General features: G+C 44.1%; 1 protein-coding gene across 1 annotated transcript in view; it reads right to left on the reverse strand.

The window, feature by feature from the left end:
* gpr176 (G protein-coupled receptor 176) overlaps nt 1-16023 on the reverse strand; it is a 67505-nt gene extending 51482 nt beyond the window's left edge. Inside the window, exon 1 of the mRNA XM_063051220.1 lies at nt 15624-16023. Within this exon, the coding sequence (XP_062907290.1) occupies nt 15624-15870 (247 nt within the window). The 5' untranslated portion in view covers nt 15871-16023. The remainder of the gene's footprint in view (nt 1-15623) is intronic.
* Nucleotides 16024-21268: the final 5245 nt, after the last annotated feature.

Here is a 21268-nt window from a genome sequence, read left to right on the forward strand (position 1 = left end):
TAGTCATTGAGGCAGATTACCATGTAATTTTTAGGCCCCAGTATAACTGAAGCCTGCTTAAAGCAGGTAGGTACCCCAGAATGCCAAAGTGAGAGCTTAAAGATATCAGTGACACTCCAGCCAGTTGATCAGCACAGGCCTTGAGTGCTCGGCCAGGTACCCCGTCCATCTGGGCTGGATGTTTTTCATGGATTCATCCTCCTGAAGGCTGCTCAACATCGGCCTCAGAGACTGAAATCACAGGATCATCGGGATCCTGCGTGAGTTCGTGATAGTTCTACTTTGACGGTTAAAGTGAGCATAGAAGGCATTGAGCTCATCTGGAAGCAAAGTCCTGTTTTCGCCTATGCTGCTTGATTTTACTTTATAAGAGGTGAAAACATTCCAACCATGCCGCAATTGTCAAGCGTCCTTCATTGATTCAAGTTTAGTCCAGAATTGCCTCTTTGCCCATGAAATGGCCTTCCAGAAATGGTACCTGGATTTCTTGTAATTTTCTTGGTCACCAGACCTGAATCCCACTGATCTAGCCCTCAACAGATTGTGGATCTCATGGTTCATCCAGGGCTCCTGGTTGAGGAAGGCTCTGAATGATTTTATGGGGACATTTTCATCTATAACTGTTTTTATAAAGTCCATGTCAACCATGCTGTATTCATTCAGATCCACAAATGAGTCTTGAACACAGCCCAGTCCACCAACTTGAAGCAATCCCATAGCCACTCCTCTACCTCCTGTGACCAACTCTTTGTTGTCCTAATCTCTGGAGTTTTGCTCTTTAGTCTCTGCTTGTATACAGGGTAGCAGAAAGACAGCCAAGTGATCAGATTTACCGAAATGCAGTCTGAGCATGGAATAGTAGGTTTTCTTTATCTTAGTATAGTCTAGTGTGTTGGGGTCTCTGGTGCTAAAGTTTATACACTGATGGTATTTGAACAGGGTTTTCTTCAATCAAGCCTGGTTGATGTCCCCAGCTATGTTTTGAAATGCATCAGAATGGATTATTTCTTGTTTGGAGAAGGCATTATACAGTATTTCAAGTGCTTGATTATAGTTAGCTTCTGGTAGTATGTAATCTCCTGTGAGGATCACAGATAAGTATTCCCTAGGTAACTAGAATGGGTGGCATTTGATTGTTATGTGTTCAAGATCAGGGGAACACAAGTTTGACAAAACTGCCACATCAGAGCATCACTGAGAATTTGTCATGAAACACACACCTGCACCTTTTGCCTCTTCCAAATCAGCAGTTCAGTCCATTTTGTGAATTGAGAAGCCTATAGGTCTGATCGCAATATCTGGCATGCTGGGAGTAAACCATGTCTCAGTCAAACATAGAATACAACAATCTCTCATTTCCCTCCGATATAGCAATCTTGCCCTAGGTCGTCAATTCTGTTCTCCAGCGACTGCACATTTGCTAACAAGATGCTGGGTAAAAGGGTCTCATTCCATTGTGTTTCAGCCTGGCTTGGAGATCCCCTTCCTGCCTTACTTCCAGCAATGGTGATGAACCTTCGTCCGCTTCAGGTTGCCGTATCTGCTTGCTTGAGAGGTAAGTCCGTCAAGTCCTTCAAAAGATTGTGAAATCTGTAGTACATTAAGTAATTTCAAAAGTACATTGCTCAAAGGGAAATTACATGCTGTAGAATGCAGTGAGAATAATTCAAGAGGTATATTTGGAAGTTTTGTATGTAGCCTGCAGAACATCGCCATTGTTCAGCGATGCCATCTTGATTAACCATTGATTTGAGTAGGAAATGACAGTAAAATAGACAAGGAAGCAATTTCTGTGGGGCATAGGCTGTAGAAATACTGGATCTACCAGAAGAATCCTGCTTTTAGGTTTTGGGGAGAAAGTGGAAGGGAGCTGTGCAATGCTAAGAGACTGGAAGCTGTGAAAGAAGTTATCCTAATTAGATTATTGATTTTCTGGGAGACTATGACCAGATCATCATGGGCTCAGGATTCAAAGAGAGGCATGAGAAAGCATCTGAAAGCTTTCACCTCCTGCAGGGTTCAGATCTGTTTGCCAAAACACAACAGTGACAACTTCGTCAATTGGTTTGGTGACAATGTTAGGGTCAGTGTCTTTTTACCAAGTATCCCTAACAGGACATGAATATGTTTGTGGAACAAGTCAATAAGTAGCAGATGAAACTTTACACAGTGAAGGGTGAGGTGATATATTCTGGCAGAAGATATGAGGAGAGGTAATGTGGCCTTCAAGGCCTAGTTTATAAAATATGCAGCATCAGAGGACCTGGAGACAAATTGAAGTTGGAATGATAATTGAAAGGTTGAATGCTAAGCAAGCTGAATTTTGACCATCTATAATTGGTATTCAGAAATTTTGTCAGAATTCAAATAATAGATGCTGTTCTGTGCATCACAAAAAGTCCCACTATTAAAAAACACTCAGTGACATTTTGATTTAATAGGACAGCTATTTCATTTTGTTTCCTCTTGACAAGAAAAAATTGCTTCTCAGAGGTGACATCAAACATATATACTGTACATCTTTTCTATTTGAGGTTGAGCTTGTGCTTAAATATCTCATCCATTGACTATTAAATGTATAAATCAGTGTGTAGGAGAGAGATCGAAATTCTAGCTGAGTGGTGCCACAGCAACATCCTCCTACTCAACGTCAGCAGACCAAAGAGCTGAAGATTGACCAGGAGAAGGAAACCAGGGGTCCAAAAGCCAGCCCTCTTCGGAGAATCAAAGGTGGAGAGGGTCAGCCATTTTAAATTCTTTAGGTTACTATTTTGGAGGAACTGTCCTACGTCCAGCACATAACTGCAATTATGAAGAAAGCACGGCAGCATCTCTACTTCTTAGCAGTTTGCTAAGATTCGGCATGACATCTCAAACTTGACAAACTTCTATAAATGTAAGGTAGAGAGCATATTGACTGGCAGCCTCACTGCCTAGAATGGAAACACCAATACCCTTAAATGGAAAATTCTACAAAAAGTAGAGGATATGACCCAGTCCGTCACAGGTAAAACCCTCCCCACCACTGAGTATATCTGCATGGAGCATTGTTTCAAGAAAGCAGCATCCATCATCAATGACCCCACCACCCATGCCCTGGTCATGCTCACTTCTTGCTGCTGCCATCAGGAATAAGATACAGACTCCTCAGGGCTCACACCACCAGGTTCAGGAACAGCTATTACCCCTCAACCATCAGGCTCTTGAACCAGAGGGGATAACTTCACTCAACTTCACTTGCCCCATCATTGAACTGTTCCCACAACCTATGGACTCACTTTCCAACAACTCTTCATCTCATGTTCTCAGTAATTATTGCTTTTTATCTATTATTTTTTTCTATGTTTTTGTGCTTGCACAGTTTATCTTTTGCACACCAGTTGTCTACCCTGTTTGTGCAGTCTTTCTTTAATTCTATTATGGTATTAGATTTATTGAGTATGCCCACAAGAAAATGAACCTCAGGGTTGTATCTGGTGACACGTATGTACTTTGGCAATAAATTTACTTTGAACTTCAAACTTTCTAGAAGTCCAGTGTTACTATATGTGAAAGCTGTACCGACCAATCATTGCTACTGATCTTGCTTTTCAGGTTGAGACAGTAAAAACAGTGATGCCACATCAGATTCATAACAGCTTATTTCAATATACAGTGCCAGCAAATGGACAGAAGTAAATCTAAACAACAGGAATTCTGCAGATGCTGGAAATTCAAGCAACATACATCAAAGTTGCTGGTGAACGCAGCAGGCCAAGCAGCATCTATAGGAAGAGGCGCAGTCGACGTTTCAGGCCGAGACCCTTCGTCAGGACTAACTGAAGGAAGAGTGAGTAAGGGATTTGAAAGCTGGAGGGGGAGGGGGAGATCCAAAATGATAGGAGAAGACAGGAGGGGGAGGGATAGAGCCGAGAGCTGGACAGGTGATAGGCAAAAGGGGATACGAGAGGATCATGGGACAGGAGGTCCGGGAAGAAAGACGGGGGGGGGGTGACCCAGAGGATGGGCAAGAGGTATATTCAGAGGGACAGAGGGAGAAAAAGGAGAGTGAGCGAAAGAATGTGTGCATAAAAATGAGTAACAGATGGGGTACGAGGGGGAGGTGGGGCCTTAGCGGAAGTTAGAGAAGTCGATGTTCATGCCATCAGGTTGGAGGCTACCCAGACGGAATATAATGTGTTGTTCCTCCAACCTGAGTGTGGCTTCATCTTTACAGTAGAGGAGGCCGTGGATAGACATGTCAGAATGGGAATGGGATGTGGAATTAAAATGTGTGGCCACTGGGAGATCCTGCTTTCTCTGGCGGACAGAGTGTAGATGTTCAGCAAAGCGGTCTCCCAGTCTGCGTCGGGTCTCACCAATATATAAAAGGCCACATCGGGAGCACCGGACGCAGTATATCACCCCAGTCGACTCACAGGTGAAGTGATGCCTCACCTGGAAGGACTGTTTGGGGCCCTGAATGGTGGTAAGGGAGGAAGTGTAAGGGCATGTGTAGCACTTGTTCCACTTACACGGATAAGTGCCAGGAGAGAGATCAGTGGGGAGGGACGGGGGGGGACGAATGGACAAGGGAGTTGTGCAGGGAGTGATCCCTGCGGAATGCAGAGAGATGGGGGGGAGGGAAAGATGTGCTTAGTGGTGGGATCCCGTTGGAGGTGGCGGAAGTTACGGAGAATAATATATTGGACCCGGAGGCTGGTGGGGTGGTAGGTGAGGACCAGGGGAACCCTATTCCTAGTGGGGTGGTGGGAGGATGGAGTGAGAGCAGATGTACGTGAAATGGGGGAGATGTGTTTAAGAGCAGAGTTGATAGTGGAGGAAGGGAAGCCCCTTTCTTTAAAAAATGAAGACATCTCCCTCGTCCTAGAATGAAAAGCCTCATCCTGAGAGCAGATGCGGCGGAGACGGAGGAATTGCGAGAAGGGGATGGCGTTTTTGCAAGAGACAGGGTGAGAAGAGGAATAGTCCAGATAGCTGTGAGAGTCAGTAGGCTTGTAGTAGACATCAGTGGATAAGCTGTCTCCAGAGACAGAGACAGAAAGATCTAGAAAGGGGAGGGAGGTGTCGGAAATGGACCAGGTAAACTTGAGGGCAGGGTGAAAGTTGGAGGCAAAGTTAATAAAGTCAACGAGTTCTGCATGCGTGCAGGAAGCAGCGCCAATGCAGTCGTCGATGTAGCGAAGGAAAAGTGGGGGACAGATACCAGAATAGGCACGGAACATAGATTGTTCCACAAACCCAACAAAAAGGCAGGCATAGCTAGGACCCATACGGGTGCCCATAGCTACACCTTTAGTTTGGAGGAAATGGGAGGAGCAAAAGGAGAAATTATTAAGAGTAAGGACTAATTCCGCTAGACGGAGCAGAGTGGTGGTAGTGGGGAACTGATTAGGTCTGGAATCCAAAAAGAAGCGTAGAGCTTTGAGACCTTCCTGATGGGGGATGGAAGTATATAAGGACTGGACATCCATGGTGAAAATAAAGCGGTGGGGGCCAGGGAACTTAAAATCATCGAAAAGTTTAAGAGCGTGAGAAGTGTCATGAACATAGGTCGGAAGGGATTGAACAAGGGGTGATAAAACCGTGTCGAGGTATGCAGAAACGAGTTTGGTGGGGCAGGAGCAAGCTGAGACAATAGGTCGGCCAGGACAGGCAGGTTTGTGGATCTTGGGTAGGAGGTAGAAACGGGAAGTGTGGGGTGTGGGAACTATAAGGTTGGTAGCAGTGGATGGGAGATCCCCTGAGCGGATAAAGTCGGTGATGGTGTGGGAGACAATGGCCTGGTGCTCCTTAGTGGGGTCACGATCGAGGGGTAAATAAGAAGTAAATCTACTCAGCTTTTGACACCTTTTAACAAGTGGTACATGCAGAACCTGCGAAATAATAGAAACAATTGGGAAAATACAAGAGAGTTCTCTTCACTACTACCAATTTGAATACGGCGCAAAAGTTCTTGGAAAGTGTCCAGATTTGTGTTTATTTTCAATTTTCTATTTTTCTTTGACTTATAAAGGTATATTGACCATACAGAACTATATAAAATCATAAGAGGCATACTGTAGATAAGGTGAATGGTCACTGTCTTTTACCCATGGTAGGGGAGGGTGAAACTAGAGACATAGACTTAAGGTGAGAGGGGAAAGGTTTAAAGGTGAGATTCTGTGGCCACGAAAGAGAAGCCAGAGTGGTGTTGCCTCCCAGGTGGTAGAGTCCAGGATGTCTCAGGGTGGCTGCAGAAGATTCTCAAGGGGTGGAGGGTAAGGCGGGGTAGCCAGAGATTGTGGTGCACATTGGCATCAATGACATAGGTAGAAAGGGGTAAGAGGTCCTCTGCAGTGAACATAGGAAGTCAGGAAAAAGGCTGATGAGCAGGACCTCTCTGGATTACTCCCAGTACCACGTGCTAATAAGGGCAGGAATAGGATGATGGTACAGATGAATGAGAGGCTGAGGAACTGGTGCAGGGGGGCAGGGTTTCAGGTTATTGAATCATTGGAGCCTTTTCTGGGTCAGGGATGATGAGGGGAACTCATTTCCTGGCAGGAAGGTTCACTAGCGCTACCCGGGAGGATTTAAACTAGTTCGACAGGGGGATGGGAACCGAATCTCCAGGTCAGAAAGTGGTGGAACAGAGAGAAAGGTAGATGACAGGTAGGTCCAGTAAAATCAAGCAGGAGCAAAGTAATAGATACGATGGGACAGAGAGTTTGAAGTGTGTGGATTTTAATGCTAGGAGTATTCTGGGTAAAGATGATGAACAGAGTACGAATCAGTACATGGAATAATGATGTTGGGCATTGCAGAGACTTGGTTGAGAGAGGATCAGGAATGGGTGATTACCATCCCAGGGTTTTGACATTTTAGAAAAGATAGAGAGGGTGATAAAGGGGTGGGGGTGGAGAGTTGCACCACTAATCAGAGACACAACTGCACTCAAAAGGTACGAAACTGAGTCTATATGAATAGAATTCAAAAATAGGAAAGATGCAAACAGTCTGATGGGATTGGACTACAGACCCCCCAGTTGCTGCCAGGATATTGAAGAACAGATAAACAGGCAGATTAGGGAAATGTGTAAAAACGATAGGGTTGTTGTCATGGGGGCTTCAACTTCCCTAATATAAACTGGAACTTCCTTGTGCAAAAAGTTTAGATGGAGCAGGAGGATTTCTTAAATCAATATGTAGATAGTCCAACAAGAGAATGTGCTGTAATGGACATGGTGTAAAAAGCCTGGCCAGGTGACCAACCCATCAGTGGGTGAGCAGATAGGGAACAGTGACCACTAAGTTTTAAGATAGCTACAGATAAGAATAAGTATGGACTTTGCAGGAGAGTATTAAATTGGAGCAGAGCAAAATATGAAAGTATTAGGCAGGAACTAGGGAGAGATAATTGGGAACAGCTGTTCTTGCAAGTCCACATCTAACGTGGACAGTGTTTAAAGACCAACTGCACAGAGTACAGGACAGGCATGCTCCAGTCAGAAGGAAGGACAAGGATGTCAAGGTGGAGAAGTGATGAATTTAGCCAAGAAGATAAAGGAAATGTATGTAAAACTTAGGAAGCTAGAATCAAATGGAGCCCTTGAGAGTTGTAAAGAATCCAGAAAATAACTCAAGAAGGGAATTAGGAAAGCCAAGAGGGGCCATGAAAAGTCCTTGGCAAATAGAATTAAAGAGAATCCAGAAGTATTTTATACATACAGTGAGTAAATCAAGAGCAAGAGGATAATTAAGAGCAGGTAGGACTACTCAAGGATAAAGGGGGAACATTTGCTTGGATGCAGAGGATGTGGGTAAGGTCCTTAATGAGTACATCAGTATTTACCATGAAGGACGGGGATGATAGGGAGATCAGTGCCAAGAGTATTAATATGTGAGGGCATTTTGAGGTAAAGGAGGAAGTAGCATTGGGTCTTTTAAAGAGCAATGAGGTATATAAGTCCCCAGGTCCCTATGGGGTATGCCCCAGGTTATTGAGTGAGCCAAGGGAAGAGATTGCTGGAGCCTTGACCAATATCTTCGTATCCTCTCTAGCCACACCAGGGATAATCCTGGAAACTATAGGCCAGAGAATGTCACATCAGTGGTAGGGGAGTTACTGGAATGAAGTCTTAGGGATAGGAATTATAAGCATTTGGAAAATCATGGTCTAATTAGGAAGAGCTAACATAGCTTTGCACAGGTCAAGTCATGTCTTACTAACTTGATTGAGTTTTTGTCAAGGTGACAAGGGTGATTGATGACAGCAGAGGTATAAATGTTGTCTACATGGATTTTAGTAAAGCTTTTGATGAGGTTCCTCACAGGAGGCTCATCCAGAAGATTAAGATGCATGGGATCCATGGTGAGTTGACCATTTGGATTCAGAACTGGCTTGCCCAGAGGGTAGGTGTCAAAGGGACTTATTTAGTTAGAGGTCTGTGTTTAGTTGTGTTCTGCAGGGATCTGTATGGGGATCTCTGCTGTTTGTGATGTATATAAATGGCCTGGATGAAAATATAGATGGGTGGGTTAGTAAGTTTGCAGGTGACACAAAGATTGCTGGTGTTATGGAGAGTGTAGAAGAATACAGCAGGATTTAGATCAAATACAGATATGGGCAGAGAAATTTCAAATAGACTTTAACCCAGCCAACTGAAATGTTGCATCTTGATAGATCAAATGTAAAGAGACCCTTAACAGGGTCTTAAAAGACAAGATCCTTAACAGTGTTGATGAGCAGAGGGATCTTGGAGTCCAAGTTCATAACTCCCTGAAAGTGGCTACACAGGTTGAGGGGGTGGTTAAGGCAGCAAATGGTATGCTTGCCATTACTCGTCAAGGCATTGAGTTCAAAAGTTAGAAAGTTATGTTGCAACTTTATAAAACCCTAGTTAGGCCGTATCTAGAGTACTGCGTACAGTTCTGGTCACCCCATTTAAGGAAGAATGTCAAGGCTTTGGAGGGGGCGCAGAAGAGGTCTACTAGGATGCTGCCTGGTTTAGAGGGCATGTGCTAGTATGAGAGGTTGGACAAACTATTTTCTCTGGAGCAGTGAAGACTGAGGGGAGATTATGAGAGGCATAGATTGAGTAGTCACACAGTATCTTTCTCCCAGGTTTGAAAAGATGAGAGAGGGTAATTTCAAAGGAGAAGGGCATTTTTTTTTACACAGAGAGTGGAGGGTGCCAGGAATGCAGTAGCTTGGCATGGTAGTAGAGGCAGAAACATTAGGGACTCTTAAGATTCATTTAGATAGACACATGAATGAGAGGAAAATGAAGGATATGTACATTATGGCAGAATAGATTAGTTTAGTTACTCATTTGATTACTCATTTAACTGAGTTGGCACCAGTTCCTGTGCTGTACTAATCTATGTTCTATGGGACCTGAGAGGAAACTTTGTCACTCAGAGGATAGCAGAAATATAGAACAATCTGCCAGAGGAGATGAGAGAAGCGGGTACAATCACAACGTTTAAAATTCATTTGGACAGTGCATCCATAGAAAAGGTTTTGAGGGATGTGGGCCAAATTACAGACAAATGTAACTAAGCTTATGCAGACAACTTAGTCAGCATGGATGGGTTGAACCAAATAGTTATGGTAATAACTATTGCTTTTAAAAACCAAAGAGATAGGTGCAATGATTAAATCTACTGTACTTTATTTTGCCAACTCTTTGAATATTTGCTAAAATATTTCATTTGTTATAACCACTGATCTGAATTTACGTATGAGGTCACAAAATTAATATTTATTATTGTAACAATAGAAGCCCTTGGGATTAATTGCTCTTCTAATGATGACACTTATTCAGCTTCTTCACGCAATGCTATTTAAAGAGATAATACAAAAATAGCATAACGTGGTTGTTCTTCAGGTTTCTGAATTAATTCATTTAAATGCTGATCCTAAGGTTAACTGTTGACTCACTATCCAAATTCATAACTACAATGCAAATTTTATGCAAAAGCCTAAAAACAAATTACAAACCATGAACATGAACAAAACCGCAGCCTTATTTTTATAGAATTGCAGTGGGAGAATATTAAAATAAAAGTTATCGAAGTATCAAGTTCAAAATTCAAAGTTCAAACTAAATTTATTATCAAAGTACATACTATATATTTCACCTTATACTATTTGGAGATTCATTTTCTTCCAGGCATTCACAGTAAATACAGTAAAACACAATAGAATTAATGAAAAACTGCACACAACGATGATGGACAAACAACCAATGTGTAAAAGACAACAAATTGTGCAAATGCAAAAATAATAATAAATAAATAAGCAATAAACAACAAGAACATGACTTGTAGCATTCTTAAAAGTGAGTTCATAGGTTGCAGAATCAGTTCAGCGTTGGGGTGGTGAGTAAATTTATCCCCTCTGGTTGAAGAGCTTGATGGTTGAGAGGTACTAACTGTTCTTGAGCCTTGTGGTGTGGGACTTGAAGCTCCTGTGCCTCCTTGCTGATACCTGCAGCAAGAAAAGAGCATGGCCTAGATCAGCCTTTCTCAAATGTTTTGTCCTGGAGGAACCCTTGAAATAATTTTCAGGTCTCAGGGAACCCCTGCATAAAAATGATTATATTGAGAGCTCATGGTACATTAGTGTGATCGGCAAGCTGTAGATATAATAATCCAATAATAATTGTCAATGCTCTTCTAAGTAGAGAATGAATTTTGAGCCCACCTTTCTTGAAAAAAAGCTTTCTTGACATTAATCTTTTTCTTTCTCTTTCATAAATTTTAAAAGCTCATAAGGCAACATAATAAATCTTCTCAATTCTGGATCAAACTTAAGATAAGCACACACAGATTTGCGCTTCAACTGAAATGAGATGATTTCTATCCTTGCTCTTGATGCTTGTTAAACAAGAAAAAGCTTGCTTCCACATGTAAGAAGTTGAAAACTGCAGCAAAATGTTCATTGCTTTCCTATGAATGACAGGATACTCTTCTTTCACAGAAACCCAGAACTTGTTCAAGGGCAGCTCAGTAAATCTCATCTTGAGTGCATGATCAGAGTGCAGCTCATAATGTTCTTTCTTTTCACCTAAAGCCATATTCTCAGGCTGAGCAGAGGATTCAGAGAAAGGGTCCCTCGCCCAGTTATACACTTGTGTTGAAAGGGAGGAAAATACTCATCAATTTTGTTCTGCAGTTCCTCCTAGTGGTTTTCAATAAGACTTGAGACTTTCTGATGTCCTTCCTCACGCTCAAGCCCAAGCAGTAGTGAAGACATTTCAAGATTTCCTTTTGCAACAGGATTTTTCCAAAGATTCAGTTTTCTTTTAAATCTAAGAATCTTGTCACTTGAAGTCAAAACATTTTCTCCAGGGCCTTGCTCAACTGGTTCATATGATGAAAAATGTCTGTTAAGTAGGTTAGTTTCTGCAGCCATTCATCTTCAAAGCACTCACTATTTTCTTGAAAGTACTCCTGCAATTCACCTTTCAGCTCAAACACCCTGTTGAGAACTCTTTCACTGCTAAGCCACCAAGTTTCTGTATGTAGCAGGAGGTTGGTGTGCTCTTTGTCCAGGTTTTCACATGTTTTAAACATTCTTGAGAGAACTGATCTTAAAGCTACTAAATAACTTGCTTCCTGAACCCCTTTACTAACTGTGACTTTATTTTCAAAAGCTTTAATCTGTCTGTTTTGAGGTTCCAATAGTTTTCTAAAGTAATCAGCACTTTTACATGTCGTATGGTTGTGATTTGTAGTTAAATGTCTTTTCAATTTTGCCATTGCTACATTTGAAAGTTGTTTGCCACAGATTAGGCACAATGGAATAGAAAAACTAAGGGGTAGTGGAGGTATAATTTGTCCATCTGTGCCGATCACCCCATCCTTGACTCAGCTGTTCCACCATGAATACGATCTGTTATGAGTCAACATGATGCTTTCAGATCAGGTCATGCATAGCACATACCTCCACCGCACTGCTCAGGTGTGTTTCTGGGGTACAGGGGCTAGCGACTCTTGTGCCTGTTTTGTGTTCTATCGCTGAGCAGCAGTGAACCATCTGATTGGCCTATCAGAGTTCTCTTTGGGAACTAGTTGACTTGATCAGCATTTTTCATCTGGCTATTGTTCACAATTGCACTTAATAAACAAAAACTTGGATCACCAGTCCATGTAAAACCCATTGATAAGTAGCTTTCATTGTAAAGTCCATTGTTGCACTAGTGCAGTGAATTGACTCAGAAGATTGTAATTCTTCATCATTAATCTTAGCAGAATTTACCCTAGGCATAGGCACAGAATCCTCCTCTTCCATCTCACACCTCCTCTTCAAAAATTCACCACACTGGACTGTCTTTAGAATGACAATTTCCTTCCAATATTCTACTGCACTGGTAGTTTGTTTGCTCCCATAAGTCAGTCGGCAGTGCACAAGGGGAAGTTGGAGGAGGAAATTCGGGAGCAAGAGGCTGACGTCACAGACCAAGCTGAGCGAATCCATTCAATGCTCAGAAAGCGCACTTCACACTCCTCAACAGCCTACCATCCTCTCCTCCGTACGATACAACACTCACCAATTATCAACAGCTTCCCCCATCTTGCGTCAAAAACTGAGAATGGACCATACCAAATAAACATGGTCCAACTGTGGACTGCCGTACTGGGCTGAGAGATCTCTCACGAGGCGGCTGCTCAGTCACTGCCCACCACTGCAAGCGCGAACATTATACATTGCACAAAGTTTTTAAAAAATGATATTTATTCTTTTATCATGATCTCTCATGGAACCCTAGGTTTCTGAGGAACCCCGGCCCAGATAGTGACAGTCCTTGACAATGGATGCTGCTTTCCTGCAACACCACTCCATGTAGACGTGCTAAAGGGTGGAGAGGGCTTTACCGTGATGGACTGAGCTGTATCCACTATTCTTGCAGGCTTTTCTGTTCAAGGTCATTGGAGTTTCCATACCAGGCTGCGATGCAATGAGTCAATATACTCTCCACCATACATCTATAGAAGATTGTCAAATTTCTGGATGACATACCATTTCTTTGCAAACTTCTAACAAAGCAGAGGCACTGCTGTGCCTTCTTTGTAATGGCTCTTACATGCTGGACCAAGACAGATCCTCTGAAATAATAACACCAAAAAATTTAAAATTGCTGACCCTCTCCACCTCTAATTCCTTGATGAGGACTAGTTCATGGACCTCTGGTTTCCTCCTCCTGAAGTCAATAATCAGCTCCTTGGTGTTGCCGACATTCAGTGAGAATTTGGTGTCGTGACACCATTCAGCCAGATTTTCAATCTCCCTTCTTAATGCTGATTCGTCACCATCTTTGATCCAGCCAACAACAGTGGTGTCATCAGCAAACTCAGATATGGCATTGAAGCTGTACTTAGCCTCATGGTCATAAGTATAAGGCTAGTAGAGCAGGGGGCTAAGCACACAGTCTCGTGGTGCACCCCTACTAATGGTGATTGTGGAGGAGATGTTGTGGGAATCCAAACTGTCTGGAGTCTCTGAGTGAGGAAGTCAAGGATCCAATTGTACAATTGTACAAGGAGGAGGCCTGTGTCTTGGAGCTTATTGATTAGTTTTGAGGGGATGATAGTACTGAGTGCTGAACTGTAATCAATGAAGTGCATCCGGATGTTGAAGGAGAGCTGAAATAATTGCAGATTTTACAAACATCTGCAACGAATAGAGGCTAGATAAGTATATTGAAAGGCATGTGGAACCATTATAACCCCAAGTTTAGCAGAAATGCCCATGTTGGTGCTCTGTGAACTACCATGCACAAGCCCCTAGACTCCACCATCTATTCACTTATGCCTATTAATTTAAGTGTAAACTTTCAATGACAAGTTTGGTTAAGAAAGCTGCAAATTATACTATCTCTAGATAGCACCATCTTCATAAGCATCATTATTTTTCACTGTTTAGCATGATCAAAATAAGTAACAGCACATATTAGTCCTACTGTAGCAATAAGCATGAACAGCTCTTGGAAGTTTCTGGGTCCAAATCAACGTACATTTTATAGCATTTTTAATATTAAAAAATCCTAACTTGTTTTATAGAATAATGTGGTGGAAGAGTTAGGTGGATATCGAAACCCAAGTCAAAAAGAGTCAAGGAGTCTATCTTATTGAAGAAGGTAGAACGGTTTCAGGAATGAAGTCCAACCTATGGTCAAAAATTCAGCGTCTATTGACACTAATGTCACAGCCAATGAACCGTGTCATGTCAGTCAAACAAAAGGCACGTGCAAATTGGTTGTATGTGCCATGGGATTTACAGGATGACTTACTGCCGTTACAGTGAAGTCAATTTAAATAGTGCACTTAAAAACTCAAACCTGTTTCTATCCAATTTAAGCATTCCCCCTGCGTCCACATGGCTTCCCCTGGGTGTTCTGGTACCCTTCCAAAGGCCTTATTATTGATAGGATTATTGGTAACTGTAAATTGCCCTTAATAAAGATGGGGGAGGGGCAGGAGAATCAGGGAAGATGATGGCCACATCAGAAAGAACAGGCTACGGGAAATAATTAGGAAAATAAGACTGATGGAAATATTCTGATTCCATGGGTGAAGAAGTTTCCTCTTATGTCCTAAGGAAATAGGTCAAATATGAGTTACTTTACTCCATGACCTGCATAAAATCTAACCCTTTCATTTTCAGAACTATAGTTCTATTTAGCTGGGGAATTAAACTATCAGCTCCATTCTAGCTGAAAACTGTGGTGCCACTAATTGCTGCCTAAGAGGATTGTCCTCGTTGCTGGGATGAAGAAGGCTTGGAGAAAGAATAAAAAACAAAGCAAGAATGAAGAAGTGCAGTGGCGCTCGGATCCGTTTGATATTTAATCTTTATGGTTGGAAGTCCTGTGATCTTGAAGGGCGCGACATACACGGCAGAACTGGAGTTACTATACGGCTACGGTCCGTGCATTATCTCTTTTCTGGTGTGACTGGACATTATATTAATAGCGGAGGCAGCTGGTCAGATCAGGAGCACTACTGGTGAGTCTGATGCCAAAACCTGCACTTTGACAGACCTCCAGTTACGCGCTTGCAAACCTGCGGAATTTACACCACTTTCGAGAACCCTGGTGCAATTAACTGCGCTCGTAGTCCGCAACTTGATTATTTCGTTTGGCAGTACTGTAAAAGTAAACCAACACTCTCACTCGAAATCATTGATCTACCTGTCCATGGCAAAACCACACACAGCAGCGGGTCATTACAAACTGCATATATCATCATCATCACACATCAGACGATGCAACATAATGCAAGAGGATATAAAGTTCAAAATTTAAAATGCCTACATTCCTATGAATGCAGTATACCCAGGATCCGTTCTTGCCCAATAGATTGATACTTCCAAAACAGGCATTAAAAAATAAATAGGCATTCCTCGTCCAGCCTGCCATCGCTTAGATAATATACATACCAAGCTGAAATTTCACTGTTGTTCCCATTGTGGGACTCAGTGTCAGTGAAGCAGCCGCTGTGGTACCGCACCAGCAACCCAACCACGATGCGTGTGCCAGATGTGCGAGACGTGCCTGAGCTCTGAGAGTCTGACCGAGAAGCGGTATCACTCGCATCCACCCGCGGCCGGAGCAATTGGACGCTGCGGGCACTTACCCAGCACGGAGCCGATAAATATAAGGATCTGCGCCGAGGTGGTGAAGTCTCGGTAGATGTCCTCTTCGCCGTACTGCAGCAGGCTGCCGAAGGGGTGGCTCCCGCCCGTGGTCCTGTTATCAGTTGCCCGGGTGCTGCTCACGTTGCCCTGCTCGTCTGACCCACCGCCCGAGCCCCAGTCGACGCTCCAGCTCGCAGTGGAGCTTGCGTTGGGTTCCATGGTCCTCACCGGCTGCCGATGCGACATGCTAAAACTTCACCCCCACCCCAGCATCTCGGAGGAAGATCCTTTTTTAAAATCTCCCCTCCCCGGTAGTACCGGGAAGAGAAAAAGAAATTCAAATCCTGGCCACGGTGACGATCAATCCGAGCCTCTTCACGTTCTCTCCTATCAACGTACCTTTCCTCCCTTCATCCCCTCCCCCACTCCCCATCCCAAAAACAGGCTGTCGTGATGCTGGATACGATCCACAACACAACTGTACAGGCAGAGACATATTTCGTCAGAAATTGGTTGCTTGGAGACGGCAATGAGTATAGGAAGAGAGGGAGGGAAAAGTCTAATTTCTTCTCAGTGGCTTTCCCCTGCCATTGCCTCCTTCCCCACCGACAACCACTGCACATTTCTTTCTGGAGACAAGCCCGCTCCAGCCTCTCCAGGGGTCTCTGCTTCCTTCCCAGTGCTGAGGGGGCTCCCCGCAGTTTTCCCGCGGGCTCATCTGCCAAGCAGGACACCGCAGATGTTTCTAACTGCATGACTCCACCAAGGCGTCAGCATCACACCAGTGACATTCTGTTTAAATGCAGAGTTAGCTTTAAGCAAGACGTGGATAATTTAAATTAATTATGTTCGGAAAACAATGACAATTCTTTCTCAATGCATTACAGTCCCCGTGCACTAACAGAAGCGCCTTACTGCATCGACATTCTTCATTTTTTTTCCTAACAGCCAGGGAGAATAAACGACGGATTGCACTGCATCTACTGCAGGCAACCCCGAAAATATAATTTAATTTAAATAATGAACACTGCACATCTTAGCACTGAGTGAAGAAAATTACTGCCTTCAAGTACTTATCAATTTGAAGATGGCTTTCAACAAATATAAATTCTAAGTTGGTATCTAATTATGGATTAGAAATGTAACGTTTTTGTTAAATTAGAAATAGAACAGTGTTTTTGCAACAGTTCACTCCACATGTTATCAAGAAACAGTGATATATTGCAAAATCAGTGAACCTTAATAACATCTAGGTAGTAGTGCTCCAGAACGAAATGTGACTCCAGCCAAGAATTTTCAATGTAGCCATATCACTGGCACCATGCATCATTTTGAAACATTGCCAAAGAATGTAATTCGCATAAGGTATATTGAGAACCAATCAGCTAATTATACCGCTGTGGGAATATACTCAAATATTTGCAAAATGAATGAAGTCGACATCAAAAGCCCTACATATTCACAATACCTTACTCAGTTTGGGTTTTGCCAAAATGTCCCCAGCTCACTACAGTTCTTGCACAAGCACAGACACAAGAAGGAAGAAGACTGTCTGTTTTGCCAGCAGGACAGCATTTGGCAACTGTGGCACAAAAGAGCATTCCTCTGTCAAATCAGGAGGAACCTGTTTCATTAGTTGAGACTTATATCCTGCAGAAAGGAAGAAGGTTGAGGCTTGTTAGCAGAAATACCCTTTCGCTATCATGATCTCCTTACAAAAGCCTTACAAGAGAGTGTGCTAGAGCACAATAAATGTAGCTGCCAACGATAGTTTTCACAGATAATTAGAATGGGACAATGAATATCCAGAGAAAGCAGCAACTCATTCTACAAACTGCAAAAATTGAACAGTATACAGGCTTGTATTAGTTGGTGTCCTATAACACTTCTGTCATTTGAGTGTCAGACAATGGCACACCCACAAATAAAACAAATCAAGACATCCAATTGTACCATCAACTTCCACGTGTCAGACTAGCTCAGTAAATATTCAATAGTAAATGTAATAGTTTTCTAATATATTGAGGCACAGCAGAATTCTATTCAAAGGGATGGAGGTTTATTTACAAGACAATAGAACGGCTATTTATAAGTCAAGTCTTTAAGTTACAATGCAACACAGATGTGCCTGAGTCCTGAAGAGGAGCCTCAGCCTGAAATGTCAACAGTACTCTTTTCCATAGATGCTTCCTGGCCTGCTGAGTTCCTCCAGCAGTTTGTACATGTTGCTCTGAAACAGTAATGTGGTTGAGAAACAGGCGCATATTGCTTGCTATCCAATAGAATCACAACATGAAGCATGCGTTAGATATTGATAAAACAATGTTTTCTATGCTTAATGGTGCGTTATAATGGGCATTACAAAGGCTGCTTGTGTTCTATAAAACCAGTCTGGCAAGTACAGAGCAGAGGTTAGGAAAGTTCACTAGCTGCATTGATGAGTATAAGATATGTATAACAGGTCAGTAATCCATTATATAAACAGTACAATTTCCAAATTATACTCTTTCCATATTGGTTCAGGAAGATTACTATTTTTACTAGATGGCTGACTTAATTGCAGTCTTGCAAGTATGAAACTGCAGCAGAGAAACAGCCCAGGAAAGTGAATAGTTTTTGGTCATTATGATGACCCACCCACATGATATCAACAGTCCAGTAACATATCCTATTCGATTCAATCCCTTGTACTTAAACACATGTCCTCCAGTTCAACTATTCCATGTGACTCCAAATTCCACATTCCGGCCAACTTTAAATGATTTTATAGTGAATTTCTTTTTGGGTTTTATTGATAAAAGTTTTACGTTTATGGCTCGAGTTTTAGACTTGCCCTTCCTGGAAATGTTTTTTTTGTAGTCTATCTCATCAAATTCTTTCATAAGTTACAAGCGTGTATTGGTTCCACTCTGAACTTTTTCTTCTCTGTAATAAGGAGCCGCAACCTGTATAGTTTTTTTTCTTCTGAGAGATAGAACAGAACTTCTGTTTAAATAGAAATCTTGAAAAACAATCTTCTTAATTACATTGAATTTTAATCTAGTCAGTGTAAGGCAAGTATTCAAAGTGGAAGCAAATTTGGCATATTTTTTTTGGTGGGGGAGTGGGTTACCAAATAACTCTCCTTAACTTTGTGTCTACTGAATTGTATAACCTAATCTGTTTTATGTATTTATTTTATTTAGCGATACAATGAGCCCGGGCTGTCCAATTCCACCCTACTAACCTGTACATATTTGGAAAAGGGAAGGAAACTGGAGCACCCAGAGGAAATCCATGCGGCTGTGGGACGAACATACAAACTCCTCATAGACAGCGGTGGAACTGAACTCATTTTGCTGGTGCTGTAATTGTCATGGTCCAGTCCGTGAAGACCGTATTCCGCTTCACGGTCCGGTCCATCGACCCTTGCTCCAGGTTTTCCTATCTACCCTGTTTCTGTTCTTGTTGAGCTAATTGAGGCAGCTGATGCTCCTTGGGGCTGGCTGCATAAATACCTCCAGAGACCCAGGCATGGCTGCTGGATTGTTCTTGTCCTTACTGCTTGGATCCCTTGCTCTGCCTTCTGTTTCCTCGCCTGAAGCCCTGCCTTGTCTTGCCGGTAACTCTCGCCTCGCCTGAAGTTCTCATCTCGCCTCGCATTGCCTGAAGCTTTGCCTTGACTTGCTGGTAACTCTCGCCTCGTCTCACCTGCAGTCTTGTCCCGGAGCCACCCTGTACCTAGCTCCCTTCCTGTCCCTTGCCTCCGTCGGGTAAGCCAGGCCGTCTCGCCATTACAGGCAGTTGGTTCTGTCCCTTCCGATCCCATGCCTCCGTCAGGTGGTCATCCGCGCCCTGCCAGGTGAACCGTGCCCTGCCCCGGAGGAGCCTGTCTAGCCTCAAGCCTGAAGACTCCAACGTCACCTCGCCTCTAGTCTCCTGCCTCCAGCCTCCAGCCACGCCTCACCTCAAGTCTCCTGCCTCCAGCCTCCAGCCTTGCATCAAGACTCCAGCCTCCAGCCTCACCTCGCCTCGCCTCATCTCCTGCCTCCAGCCTCCTGCCTCGCCTCGCCTGAAGACTCCAGCCTCCTGCCTAGCCTCAAGCCTGAAGACTCCAGCCTCCTGCCTAGCCTCAAGCCTGAAGAGTCCAGCCTCTAGCCTCTAGCCTCTTGCCAAGCCAAGACAAGCATCTAGCCTCTAGCCTCTAGACTCAAACCTGAAGACTCCAGCCTCCTGCCTCCTGCCAAGCCTCACCTCTAACCTCAAGTCTGAAGACTCCAGCCTCCTGCTTCCTGCCAAGTTTTGCCTCTAGCCTCAGGCCTGAAGACTCCAGCCTCATCCTGCCTGCCTGCCAAGCCTCGTCCTTGCCAGGTTCTGGGGTCCGAGCTAGAGGCAAGACCCAGATACTGGGTCCTTGTACAGTCTCTGGCTCGGAATCTAAGCCCGGGCTCCTATCTCTCTTGTCCAGCCCTGTTCTAGGTTCCTGGTTTTCCTGTCCATGTCCTTGCCATCGCCCTGTATCCTAGTCCTGTCCCTAGTACTTCAGTGTCTGTGTCTTGTACTTGGGTCCATTCCCAGACACCGCCCTATAACAGAATGATCCAGCCAACCATGGACCCAGCGACACAGACACTGTCGTTTTCCTCTTGCCACCCGGGGTTCCTTTCTGTTACATACCCTCCCACCCGCCTGGGTCATCCATAGTCTGGATACCCTGTTTGGTTGCCAGGAAGTTCCCGTAGAGGAGGGGGTTACTGTCATGGTCCGGTCCGTGAAGTCCGTATTCCGGTTCACGGTCCGGTCCATTGACCCTTGCTCCAGGTTTTCCTATCTACCCTATTTCTGTTCTTGTTGAGCTAATTGAGGCAGCTGATGCTCGTTGGGACTGGCTGCATAAATACCTTCACAGACCAGGGCGTGGCTGCTGGATTGTTCTTGTCCTTACTCCTTGTACCCCTTGCTCTGCCTTCTGTTTCCTGGTCTGAAGCCCTGCCTTGTGTTGCCAGTAGCTCTCGCCTCGCCTGAACTTCTCGTCTCGCCTTGCATTGCCTGAAGCCTTGCCTTGACTTGCTGGTAACTCTCGCTTCATCTTGCCTGCTGTCTTGTCCTGGAGCCACCCTGAACCTAGCTCGCTTCCTGTCCCTTGCCTCTGTCGGGTAAGCCAGGCCATCTCGCCATTACATGTGGTTGGTTCTGTCCCTTCCTGTCCCATGCCTCCGTCGGGTGGTGATCCGCGCCCTGCCCAGGTGATCCACGCTCTGCCCCGGAGGAGCCTGCCTAGACTCAAACCTAAAGACTCCAGCTTCACCTCGCTTCAAGTCTCCTGCCTCCAGCCTCCAGCCTCACCTCGCTTCAAGTCTCCTGCCTCCAGCCTTGCCTCAAGCCTCCAGCCTTCAGCCTCACCTTGCCTCAAGCCTCCAGCCTTCAGCCTCACCTCGCTTCAAGTCTCCTGCCTCCAGCCTCGCCTCGCCTGAAGACTCCAGCCTCCTGCCTCCTGCCAAGCCTCGCCTCTAGCCTCAAGCCAGAAGACTCAAGCCTCCTGCCTCCTGCCAAGCCTCGCCTCTAGCCTCAAGCCTGAAGACTCCAGCCTCACCCTGCCTGCCTTTCAAGCCTCGTGTTTGCCTGGTTCTGGGGTCCGAGCCAGAGGCAAGACCCAGGTACTGGG

This window comes from Mobula hypostoma, chromosome 1 (genome assembly GCF_963921235.1).
Source record: "Mobula hypostoma chromosome 1, sMobHyp1.1, whole genome shotgun sequence".
In the NCBI taxonomy this organism is placed as follows: Eukaryota; Metazoa; Chordata; class Chondrichthyes; order Myliobatiformes; family Myliobatidae; genus Mobula; species Mobula hypostoma.